The sequence below is a fragment of the Python bivittatus genome, unplaced genomic scaffold (assembly GCF_059951505.1).
Source record: "Python bivittatus isolate LINGU-HERP-01145 unplaced genomic scaffold, Pbiv_v1 ctg000610_np1212, whole genome shotgun sequence".
Lineage (NCBI taxonomy): Eukaryota > Metazoa > Chordata > Lepidosauria > Squamata > Pythonidae > Python > Python bivittatus.
This window is the reverse complement of record NW_028277088.1, coordinates 6,436,835-6,449,878: the sequence shown is the minus strand read 5'-3', so window position 1 is coordinate 6,449,878 and position 13,044 is coordinate 6,436,835. Positions and strand designations below refer to the sequence as shown.

General features: G+C 43.4%; 1 protein-coding gene across 5 annotated transcripts in view; it reads left to right on the top strand.

The window, feature by feature from the left end:
* PRKAG2 (protein kinase AMP-activated non-catalytic subunit gamma 2) overlaps positions 1 to 13,044 on the top strand; it is a 185,443-nt gene that overhangs the window by 74,807 nt on the left and 97,592 nt on the right. Inside the window, exon 1 of one of the 5 annotated variants that reach the window (XM_088150060.1) lies at positions 8,564 to 9,183. The exons of the other annotated variants lie outside the window; for them this stretch is intronic. Within the exon in view, the coding sequence (XP_088006186.1) occupies positions 9,090 to 9,183 (94 nt within the window). The 5' untranslated portion in view covers positions 8,564 to 9,089. Of the gene's footprint in view, positions 1 to 8,563; positions 9,184 to 13,044 lie in introns of those variants that run through there. 5 annotated transcript variants of the gene reach the window in all.

The window sequence follows — 13,044 nt, the reverse complement described above, 5'->3', positions numbered from 1 at the left end:
TGTAAAACTAGCCAGGAGATGAGAGGGAAATTAGGGGGTTAGGGGTAGCTAAAGAAGAAGGCTGAGGAAAAGGACATTCAGTGGAGGAGTGGGGGTCCCACTGGAAAGTTTTGCAAATCTTTGTCTCCTGAGAAGGATCCACAGCTTTGAAAGGAAAAAAAGAAAAAAGGAAATGCAACTGCAAAAATAGAAGTCAGAGAAATCTCAAGCAGATTATTTTTTCAGCCTTAGAACAATGCTCCTTCAGTGGGTTAAAGTTAATCTGTTCTGGCCAAAACAAATCTTAGGCAGATATTATGTGAATTGGTCCACATGGAAGAATCAGCAGGATCTAGTTTGAATCCTGCCTTCTTCTATTCTGTTTCTGAATCGCTTGCAAGATGGGTGTCTTTTCAGTCAGGCTTAATTCCTGGTGACCTAATGGACATGTCTTGATGACAGCTTCTTCTTCTTCATCGTCATCATCACTATCAGCACTTCACAGTTTAGCCTAATAGTTCTTTCGCCTAATAGATCTGAACCTCCAACCCAACTGTTAAGAGTTATGCCCCTGCTTAACTCTTGGAGATATTATTGCTACTACTACTATAAGGTTGGCTACTAACAGAAGCTGTTTCGATCCTCTAAAGCAGTGTTCCTCAACCTTGGCAGCTTTAAGCTGTGTGGACTTCAACTCCCGGAATTCCCCAGCCATCATGAAAAACACTGGTGTAGGTCTTGTTCTTCTCAGGAGCTTCTCTCTCATGTCACCCCAGATTTTAGGGTTTTTAAAATTATTTTTATTTATTATTTTTGTTATTTTTTAAAATTACAGGTGTTATTATTTAAAATAAATATATGGAAAAAGTTGGCACCCAGCCATGCAGCATGTGATCCGCCGCCAATGTTGTTTTCCCCAGAAAAACTTTGGGGCCAAAATGGGCATTTTAGACACGCTTAGAAAATAAGAATGTGAGTGAATCTTGCCTGGCACTCTCTTTGGAAGTTGTCTGAACAAGAACAATAAATGAGATGCAGAAACAACTATGATATTACTCTAATAAGAAATATAAGGTGGCAGGGAAATTGTCTTTATGAAGTATCGCCAAGAGTGTCAAAAAAGTCAAGATGGCACTTGTGACTGTGTGATTGAAGCCCAGTTTATTTCACATGTGTCACGTGCTGAAAGGAGTATTATTTAGTATGATTTTGCAAACTTTCTAAGCCAGGAACAGCTTAAAAAAAATGTTGGTATTATGAATACAAAATAAATCATCCCCGATCCAGAGCTTTGTCCCAGGTTTGGGACAAATTGGAAACTTTTATTTTGAGATCTTTATCATGAAGAAAAATGGGAATCTGGAATAAGCCTTTAGTCTGCCATTTTTTGCTCTGGCAAAGCAGGTGGGGTAATAGTCCATACTGACTGCTACCTACCACCCAACCTACAAAATATTGAGCAAGAGGATGAATCTTTTTAAAAAGTGGTTCCCATAGCAGCTAAGGGGACATGTATGCTTTTTTTGAAGCCCATTGCAAAAAATTTTTTTTAAATAATCCCCTTAATTGAAATGATCCTAAGAGTTAAGAACCAGAAACAATGTATGAAGCAGAGTATTCTGCTGGATGTGATGGAAGGAAAGATGCTTTGCAAGGATAGAATGGCATGGAGAGGTATGATGAATAGTGTCAGTGTAAACTGGTACATTTCCTTTTTTCCCCCTTTTATCTCATGCCTTTAATTTCATTGATTTTATATTTCTTATTCCTTTTCTACACATTGCTTACTGCTTATCCCAAAAGGGAATAGCTTGATGGATTTGTTTGGGTGTGCTTAAAGGGCAGACCCGTTGTAATCAGTGAGATTGAAATGGGCCACGTCTAACTGAAGACCTACTGATTTTGTTTTAACCTTGGATCTAATTCCAGGGTTATCTTCGTATGGTAAATTGTGCACTTGAGCCTTGACTAAACACCGCTGGAGGGGTAATTAGTCTTATGCATGGTCGACCTAGCAGTTTTCATATCCAGTTGTCTGTTCCAGTCTTCCCCAAAATGATGTCCCCCATATTCCCTCCCATATTGGAATTCCAGCCTCATCCCAACACATTCTGAGCGTAGCAGTATGGAGAAATGTCAACCGACATTCGTACGTGGATGGGAGACCACTAAGAAATCCAAGGCACTGCAGGCTACCCTGGAAAGTAACAAACCAAAAAATTTCCAGAAGGCGTCAACGGGAAACCTCTTTCCCTGACGCCAAGAAAACTATGTAGATGTGTAGAGTTGGATTTAGCAGACACTTTACCTTTAGTCCCCTTCGTTTCTCCTCCCGATGCTGCAGTTTCATGTCCCAGATGCCAGAGAAATTGCTGGATGCTGATCTGGATGATCTTCAGCCCCTGTTCCAACTTGTTATTCCATGATTCATTCTCTAAATATTCTCCCCAAGGGGCAACGCCCGTCAGTGACCCGGCTGTGGATTTTTCTCTCGTCTGCTATTGTTCCCTTTCCAGTTTGGGGAATTAAATCCAAGCATTGCAGAACACTCCAACTCTGTGTTTCTCTTAGAACATGCAAAGTGCTAAAATAGTTATTTTGACCCAAATGCCAGACGCCTACTTTATTATGATTGAAAACCTCCCTTTGCCACTTCTCTCCCCTCCCCGCGTCCTGTTTTCTACTGCTGTTGATTTGGGGGGTTGGGGCGTAGATGGTAAGATCTGGGGAAGAGACTTTCTCCTAGCCTATAAACCATGTTCCTTCCCCCCTACACACACCCCTCTCCCAAAACTCTCTGAGCAGGGTCAAGATAATCTCTTCTGGTTATCCAAGTAAATGTTTTGGTTCAGAGGGGACACGTATCTGTAAAACTATACAGCCCTGTAGGTTGGAGCTTGGGAGAAATTAGAATATGGAGTCAAGCATACGAATTTTTCATTTAGCCACGATAGAATAACAGTAGAGGGTTGGGTACGAGATAAAAGCCCCCAGTGTAAAATCACCGTACTGTCGCATGGAAGCAAACCTGCCTTTTATGGACTAAATAGCTAGGGTTGTTTTTTTTTTTTTAAATTATCATGACCTCGGATATGCCATTCAAGGGGCAGCTTAGTCCTGTACAGAAAAAAGTTGGCCATTCGGCAGGCTCATCCCTGGGGAAGGAGTGCCAAAAAAGTCAAAATGGCAGCTGCGTGTAATGAGCTGTGATGGAATGGAATGATGAAGGCCAAACTCAGGGAGAAAAACATTTTCTTACATCTCCTGAGGCACGAGGGAAAGATAAGAGGATGAGACTGGCACCTCCCTGAGGAATTCACAGTGTTGTGGCTGGCATTACTTGGGAGCTGGGGTTTCAGTCTGGGAAGATTCTTGCTAGAGGTTGTAGCTAATAAACATTGCTGGACTGAATTTACATGGTCTCTTGGAGTTCCTCGGGCTAGGCCTGACATGAGCAGAAGGAACAGGAGGAAGGGCCAGAACCAAGACAAGGGTCAGATAAAAGAAATTTGAGTTCAGGGCAGAAATGTAATTTGAGAAAGCGTCCCAGACTTGGCCCTCCTTGATTTTCACGAAGATGAAGAGCGGGAGGGGGGAAACCCTTCAGACTTGCAAGAGTCTGTTACTGTAACCTTATAATAAAAGTAGTATCAGCATTCATGACTTTGGTTTCTTAGTCTAGTCTACCTTGCAGGGGTGACACTACAGCTGTGCAATGGAAGCCCCGGGTCTTTGACTGTGCAGTTGCAGTTGATTTTTTGGACAGGCCACCATGGATGACCTTGGCATCCTGGTTTATGGAATGGGGATTTCAACCAACTTCCCCCCCCTCTCCCCCACATACATGCATCACATTCCAAGCTACCAGGCTGAAATTCCTCTCCTGCCCAACTTCGTCTCCTGGCTAGATTTTAAGATGTAGACTTCACCGGGGTGAAATTATAACCTTGGCATTCTTTGCAGCATTTCGGGGGAGGGGGAAACACCACAGCCATGGGAAAGGCTCTCTCTCTCATATTAACCTGGTTACACCAAGCCTTGGTCGGTTGCGACATTAATTGCAATTATCCGGGTTTGTGCCACGGTTTGCAAACTGTGTGGTGAGCTATAAATTGTAGTTGGCAGACTACCGTGGTTGAATTCAGACATTGCAATAAACCTGAAGTATACAAACCACATTGTAGCTCAGGGGAATTTTCCAAAGTACTGTACGGAAGTTGCATCATGCATAGATTAAGGCAGTGTTTCTCAGCCTCAGCAACTTTAAGAGGTATGGACTTCAACTCCCAGAATGCTGGCTGGGGAATCCTGGGAGTTGAAGTCCACTCCTCTTAAAGTTGCTGAGGCTGAGAAGCACTGGATTGAGGATTTGGAGTGGTGTGTGTGGGGGAAGATCTCTGACTCAACCGAGCTACAGTCAGCTATATATACTTAACTATTTTCTGGACAAATAATCCCGTGGACGGTGATACTAAGGAGATTACCAATTTGCATCATAATTGGCGCAAAAGCTTCCGTCAGAATCCAGGACGTTAAACTCTGAGAACAGAAACTTTAGAACCGAAGGCTTTTGAGTCAAAAGAGCAGGTCCTTGAGGTTTGCAAACCGGACGGTCTGCTTCTGGATGCTTGTGTAGAACAAAATGGGTCTCCCTAAACTGGTGGATCAGCCTACGGTTGAGCAGATCACCCTAGGAATCCTGATCCTTCTCCTCTTCCTTCCTGAGTCTGATCCTTTGGGCCTTTGCTGCCCTTGAGAACTTCAGCGCAGCCCTTTTTATCTGCCAAAATATTTTCTGAGCCTCCTGCCAAAATGCTCTGCCCCCCTTCTTCAGCCTTCCATAGAATCGTGGATTGCAGGGACACTGGAATGAAAAATAGGAATGACCCAGCCACTGGGTAATCTTGTTAGGAGGAACAATGCTTCAGCATCCCTCGGCTTCCGGGCATCAGTGACCTTCACTGGACCTTTCTCACGGCCATAAAATACGATAGTTCCAAATTTCTCAAGCACTTTGCGTTAATAAGCATTCAGCTTCCTCTTTCTCTGTTCCGCAGCCAGCCTGTCCTGTGCTTCCCTGTAATTACTGAATCTTGGAGACGTGGGAACAAACACGGCCACACCTTTGCTCATTCCCCAAAGTTCAGGACTAATCAGCTATAATCCAAGTGCAAAGGGCATTGACTTAGAAATCAGTCCCTTCGGCATGGTTGCTGGGCCATCGTGAGATTGCTCTGGTTCTGGTGAACCTGCTTCAACCAAGCTGTTGCGATTTCTGGAAATGTGGTTGATGGCTTAGCATTTGATATACAAATCAGGCCAGCATGTCTTGTTCAACCAAATCCAGTTAAAGTAGACCATGCATAATTGTGATAGATGAACCAGTTACTAAAGTCAATATTCTTAGTTATTGCTGCTAAGTATGGTTACTACATAGTGTAAATCATGTCCCATTATGTTTCACTTAACCTTTTCTTTGTCCCTGATCCTAGTTGTTATTCCTATTTTTTAGAGGGTCAGGCTAAGATCAGTCTATATATCACAGCAAGCCTTGGGTTCCTTGACCATGGTTTTTGAATAAGCTACATTGGCTAGGTTTGTTGTTGTTCAGTCGTTAAGTCGTGTCCAACTCTTCGTGACCCCATGAACCCTATCGCGCCAGGCCTTCCTGTCCTTCACTGCCTCCCTGAGTGTGCTCAGTCTCATGCTCATTGCTTCAGTGATGCTATCTAACCATCTCATCCTCTGCCGTCCCCTTCTCCTTTTGCCTTCAATCTTTCCCAGCATCAGGGTCTTTTCCAAGGAGTCCTCTTTTCGCATTAGGTGACCAAAGTATCTGAGCTTGAGCTTCATTATCAATCCTTCCAATGAGCAGTCAGGGTTGATTTCCTTTAAGATTGACTGGTTTGACCTCCTAGCAGTCCAGGGGACTCTTAAGAGTCTTCTCCAGCACCACAGTTCAAAGGCATCAATTCTTCAGCACTCAGCCTTCTTTATGGTCCAGCTCTCACAGCCGTACATTACTACTGGAAAAACAGTAGTATGGGGGAATCTTGTCTATGGGGCACCATGAGGTGTAGTTTTTTCTGTTAGTATCACTGTTGGCTTTTATTATTTTATTGTTATGCTGTGAGCTGCCCAGCATTATAATATAGTAGATGGGTGGCCATGTAACTCTTTTGTTGTTGTTGTTCAGTCGTTAAGTCGTGTCCGACTCTTCGTGACCCCATGAACCCTATCGCGCCAGGCCTTCCGGTCCTTCACTGCCTCCCCGAGTTTGCTCAGTTTCACGCTCATTGCTTCAGTGATGCTATCTAACCATCTCATCCTCTGCCGTCCTCTTCTCCTTTTGCCTTCAATCTTTCCCAGCATCAGGGTCTTCTCCAAGGAGACCTCTCTTCGCATTAGGTGACCAAAGTATCTGAGCTTGAGCTTCATTATCAATCCTTCCAATGAGCAGTCAGGGTTGATTTCCTACCTCCCTTAAAATATGAAAAAAGGAAATATGGTGACTGCAGCCATGTGATCGAAGCCCTGCACGTGCTGTAAAAAAGAGGAAAGGCTTTGATCACACAGTTGTGGTCAAAATCATCCATCCATCCCATAGATGTTCCTGTCTTCAATCTTTTTCTTCTGACTTCACTAGCCAAGGGCATGAGGCCTCCTTTTCTTGGCCTTTCTGAGCAACTCTCTATAGAAATCCTCCTTCTCCTTCTCCTTCTCCTTCTCCTTCTCCTTCTCCTTCTCCTTCTCCTTCTCCTTCTCCTTCTCCTTCTCCTTCTCCTTCTCCTCTATTATACCTTCTGTCAGCTGAAATGAAGGATCAAAACCTAAGATCTCCATATGTGTGTTCACACACTCACACGTGTGTACCTCTGCATTAGATCTACCAGAGATTCTCCAGGCTGTAGAAAGGTGAAACAGGCTTCCATAAAGAAGTGGTTGAAAGTCCGTGACGTAGTCTAGGATGCACGCAGTCTCTTTCCTGCATCCTCCCACCTAAAAATGTCACCCATTGAACTGGGGCATCTTCAAGCAGATCATCTGTTGCTCAGCTGTTACTGTCTAGCCGGGGTGAGCAACCTGTGGCCTCCAGGTGTTGATGAAATTGGCCATGGTTTCTAGGGATGCTGGGGGTGTTTGGCAACATCTGGAGTACTGTAGGTTGCCTACCATGGGGTAGGGCTTCCATGTCTGTTTATTATTAGACTTGCTTTAAAGAAATGTTGTCCCAGCAAGGGGCAAATGGAGACAACGTCCATTTATATGAACCACGTTGCAATGTGATTGTGTTGGAAGCAGCCTAGAAAGAAGGGGGAAAATGACCGTGCTCAATTCTTGAATACAAGCAATTAGCAACTACAAAGGATGGGCATGTCATGATTTCATATCCTTTCTTGCTGCCGCTTCTTCACTATCCGTTTTATACTTGTTACGGCAGATTTAAGACTCCCTACTGCTCTCAAGGCACAACAAGACCTTTGTTGTCTCTTCAGACGCTAAAGGACAGGAATACAAAACAGAGCTCCTGATTTCGCTGAGATGCAATTAAATCCAGTGCCCCCTTATTGACTCAACTGTATAATGATGGTGTCCATGCCATATTATCTGGCTAGCTCATTCTATGCAGATTATCAAAATGTTTAATGGATTAGCAAAACCTATATTTAAATGTCTAAAGACAGCTGGCTCCACTGTCAATTATTTTGACTGTTGCTCGCTATTTACTCATCCTGGACACAAACCTTTTAGAGTCCCATCGGTTTCGGTGGGAACAGCTCACCCTGAAATTACTGTGTTGCTGTAACTACTCTGTGTAGCCACCCCCCTCCCAAACCAACAGTCCTCCACCTCTCCCCCTACCCCAGCAAGTTGAGTCAAGCAAAACCCAACTGAGATGTTGCTGTACAACCAACCAGCAGAGACCCAGGTGGTCTCAGTTGATCCTGTACAGGTCACTCCAAGCTGAACGCAGTAGGACTTCTATTACCCTTACTATGGCAGATATGTCCTATTTTATTTACTTAGGCAATTTATCAACTGCCCCAGTCCCAGGCAAGGTACCGATATCAAGAGGAGGGCTGTGATCCCCCCCTCCCTTGAAGCCATAAACTGTTTTCTCTGGTTTGGGTTTCGTGGGTTTGTGTGACTCCAGCCACTTGTGGTCGATTTCATAATTAGCGTTATGGACAGACCCGGCCACCCAGACGATTTCTTCTGTTCTGGAGAACGGGTGACAAAGGAAGTGTTTCTGAACCAAGTATTTCAGTGCAGAGAATGTATGAAAAAGGACATCGTTTGCAGCCCAGAGAGAGGAAGGAGAGACATCCGCGTGGCTTCTCCTCTTAAGGTTTTGAGGATTGATTTATGGTGAAATTGCAGCACCTTGTTCCCCATTAACCAGCTTGTCACTCAGCCCCAGAGGGGGCTCGGCAGGTCTTAGGTTCACCCAGAGCAGCTCCGCTCAAGAGCTCAGAGGCATGAATCAAAATAGTTGCATGATGTCATAACGGGAATGTGCTCCAGCCAGCGGGTGCCAAGAATTGTCTGCTCTAAAAGCGTGGTTTCCTTTTACAGTCTTTTTTAAAGGGACATCACGCTGAACTGCACATGGCCATTACCTTCCAGCAATCTCGTGCGCGCTCTGCCCGTGCAGGCTTTTAAATAAAAAGAGGCAAGCCGCCGATCTTCCGGCCATAACCCACTTTTTCCTGAAGTTGGTCTGCTTGGGCATTTCTTCCACCTCCAGAACTGCTGCTGTGTCTTCTGGCTTCAACGCAACTGTGGCGAGGTGGCCGGGTCCGGGCAGCTGCTCGCGGTGTCAATAGATGCTGCCTTAGGACAGGGCATGGAAAGGTCCCGTTCCTGAAGAACTCTTCTAAAGCTTTCTGTTTTGAAATTCTGCGGGCTCCGTGGGAGGAATCGGAGGGAGAGCTGGCCACCGCTGGGTTGCTTAATCTCTCTGTTCCAGACAGATTGATAGAATTTTGCCCCTTGGCAACTTTTGAGAACTTCGGCTGGGGCCTTTCCCCTTAGCCTCTGCTCCACCTGTGCGCTGGATTTGCGCTTGGATCCAGGGTTATGACTGACAGCTGCTGGTGCCTGCGCCCATGAAGCGGTTTGGCAGCCTGCGGGGAAGCAAGAAACGAAAAGATCAAGGCAGGAGTTCGGAGAGGCGCAAGTCGGATCCTCATGGCCTTTTAGGTAGGTGATCCTTTGCAGGTTCCACTCTTCGGTCAAGGATGGGAAGCGTCTAGATGAGTGTTTCTCAACCTTGGCAACTTTAAGATGTGTGGACTTCAACTCCCAGAATTCCCCAGCCAGCCATGCTGGCTGGGGAATTCTGGGAGTTGAAGTCCACACATCTTAAAGTTGCCAAGGTTGAGAAACACTGGTCTAGCGGTGTCTTGATTTGGGGGGGTGGACACACAAGAGTCAGCTAAATGTGGGTCTTTAGAGAGGGCTGTTAGACCCGGATTGCAAAAATCTGGAAGATTGGTAGGGGACAAGAAAGGGGTACGGAAAACTAACTTGTTGCTGCCATCTAGTATCTATTTAAATCAGTGTTTCTTAATTTTGTTTTGCTCCCAGGACCCCATCCCACTTTTAAAATTACAGAGGGCCCCAAAAGAGCTGTGGTTGATACGGGTTATATTTATCGATATTTACTGTACTGAAAATTAAAACGGGCGCATTTAGAATATTTTTTTATTGAATCGTGTAAAAATAACAGCATGGGACCCCTTAGATATTGATTTAAGTAAATTCTTTTTCATGAAAAAAATGATTAAATTGTTAAATCAATTTATTAAATCAATTATTTTTCATGGAAAAAAACCTTTTTTGACAAATAAAACGTAATAATGAGAAGAGTGACATGGTTTAAAATTTTTGCAAATGTCTTCAATATATGTCAAATAATTTTGTTTTCGTGGATCCGTGAGAGGGTCTTGGGGGTCCCCTAGGAGTCCTCAGACTACACTTTAAGAAACAGTGATCTAGATGTTCACAACCCAGATTTGTAATCTTAGATTAAAAAAAAAAATTGAATGGCAAAAGGTTTAAGGTCCACTTTGCTTTACCTTAAAATCTGTAAGAATCGTTCTCTCTTCCTCTCTGTCAGTAAATGCACGTGTTTGGCGGTTTCAGCTTAGAATGAAGTTCAGTAGGCAGACAGAAGTGCTGGAAAATTCAAAAGTACCTTTGAAAAAAAAATCGACTGGTCTTCCTCCGTCTTCAATCACAGAAGTAGGAAAGGTTCAAGAGCAGTTTGATGATTCACCTGATTGATGCCAGCCTCTCCTTACGAAAGGCATTTTCCAATTTGCAAGGAGGAACCTTATTTCATAGGATTACTTCGCTGCAAAAGGCCTGTGCATGGAACTTTAATAGGATATATGACAAAATGCAGCTTAAGCGGAATGATAGATCTGTGGTCATGGCCAGCCACAATCTTGCTGAAATGCCTGAATGTTAGTATTAATGTTAATATGGATATTAGCACATGGTAGATCTTGGCTGATCTTGAAAAGCTAAGCAGGGTTTAACCTGGTTATTACTTGCTTAGGGCACCACCAGAAGATCCCAAGACTGTCAGAAGTGGTTGGTTTGGGCCATTCCCTCATTTGGTCAGTTATTCTGCTTAGGTCCACTGGAACCCTGATCTGCTTTGGGGAGAAAGCAGAAGCAAACAAGAAGTTGAGGAGACACTGGAAGAAACCTGCAAATATTGTTTTGGCCCCTTTCTATGGCCTTTGAGACAATACTGAGAGGATGAGTGTAGTATCTGAGGATTAGGGAAGGGCAAATGTTGTTCCTAATTTCAAAAAGGGGGGGGGGAAATGGTGGTTGTGTTGGTTCTCCAACAAAAGTCTAGCTACCATTATTTCAAGCACAAGTGAGCAAAAAGGAAGATGGGGAAAGAAGCAACTGTTATGGCAGAAATGGGTTTCCTTAGTTTTTTAACACAAATATGACCTGGTTCATACTTCCCAACTAAGAAGCGAACTCAAACACTGTCCTAGTTTGATATTTGAAGTTTTGGAATGTTGTAATGCGGCTATCCAGTCAAAACTGGCAGGGCAGGAAGAGTGTACAAAAATGCATGTATTGGTGCCTTGCAGTACAAAAAATTGCATATGTGTATCCAACGGTAGTGTATGAAACATGGGTAAGTTAGGAGAAATTTGTTATGATAGCGCTTCAGATTTAAGAACACTTTTTTTTCTGCAGACTTTCTCAGCACAAACTAGCTGTGGAAATGAGATGAAATCTAGGTGGGAAAAAAGGAGACTTTGAGTGAAACCAAAAAGGTTAGATTCCTCCATCTCTTCAGCAACTTGTCACTTGTTGAGATGGGTGGCTATAGAAATCAAATAAATAAATAAACTTTACTGATTGATGGATTGGGGCCAGGATAGTCTTTCTCAGAGACAGTGGTGTATCCTCTCAGTTCCCCTTGGTCTCCTAGCTGGTGGAAGCCAGAATATAATCCTCAAGTTTCCAGAATGGCTGACATCGGCTTTCCCCAACATAGTGCTTCCCAGATGTATTCCCAAGGTATTTAGCAAACCATAATGCTGCAAAAATGATGAGACATGTACACTGATGTCACGCAAATGAACTCCTTCTGTGCTCGTGTCTAGATGTTTGATGCAAATACATAAGTCTCAGCATTTGCAGCATGTATCTTTCACTGCCCCCGCCCCCCGGGATGCCCATGGGAGGTTCCATGTTGGGGAAAAACTCTCCGTCCCTTTCATTTCTAACAGATTTTGATAATTGCACTAGACCATATTTACCTGTGATTTTTTTCCACTTTAAAAATGCTGCTTCCCTCCATTGTGTTTATGAAAAATACATAATGTCATGGCTGATTCTATAAAAAATTGTCAACCCTTAATTCGAGCTTTTACTATCTTTGGGTAGCCCAAAGATTAAATTAACAATGTTCTCTAAGGAACTGTAGGTGATCACTTTCTTGTCAGTTCATTACTTAAATTACTGTTTCAGTGTCATAACATAAGAGAGATTTGGAGCTGATTAATGGGGAGAAGTAGGAAGGAGGGTCTAAAAGGCGAAAGCATTGCCTGGCCCCAGGAGTCATCTTCTGAGTCTGGTGGTATGGAAACATGATAAATAGACGCATGCATTTTGTCCCTTGGAGTCCTCTGGGAAGTTGTGCAAAAGCAAGGCAGGTAAGGAGAAACAGGATCCATAGAAAAGTCAAGATGGCCACCACGGCTGTGTGATCAAAGCCCCACCACCTTTTTAAGGTGCAGTTTTCTTGGCATGGAAGTGCTTCACCACTGGCGTCTTCCAAAATGGCATTTTCAACTTTGAGGTCTATCCTCCAGCTCTAGAATTTGCAGGTGGTCTCCAACCCTAACTAAATCCACCTTGCTTAGCTTCCCAGCCCTCTCAAGATTGGCCAGGTGCTTCCATTTTCCATTCAGAAAAAGATAGTGAAAAATGGTGACATGGAGAATTAGTGATTTGTGGCTGGATGTTGGTTGGTTGGTGTTGGAAGAGTCTGGGGCCTGCAGGGTTGGCCCCTGAATGACTGTGGGTCATTGTCTACTACCTCTGCCCCGAAGGAATCCTAACCTCTTTATGTTTTAAGAAGCAAAGTTAACTTTGCATGTATCTCCAAGGAAATAAAATTAGAGTAGACCTGCCACGGACCTGCATTGGGAAGCCAAGATTCTCCATTGTCAGATCACAGGTCAAAACTCTTGTTGAGGAGTGGAGAGAAGGTCATCATTTTGGTTTTCTTTTAAGTTTTTGTTAATGAAACAAGAGTAAAAATTAATACAAACTAAAATAAAGGAAAAAGGAAAAAAGAGAAAGGGAGAAATAAAAGAGAAAGCTAAAGGGAAAAAGTAAAAGAAAAAGAAAAGAAAAGAAAAATAGAAAAGAAAAAAAGATATAAAGAAATGGCAGTTATAAGTATAATTGTAGATTTAGCTCTTCCTCTAAGGTTACTTCATGACTCTCTTCTTTCTGTAATCTATCCTGTATAATCATCAAAACCATAGATCATAAGTACATTTTTTTCTGTTTTAC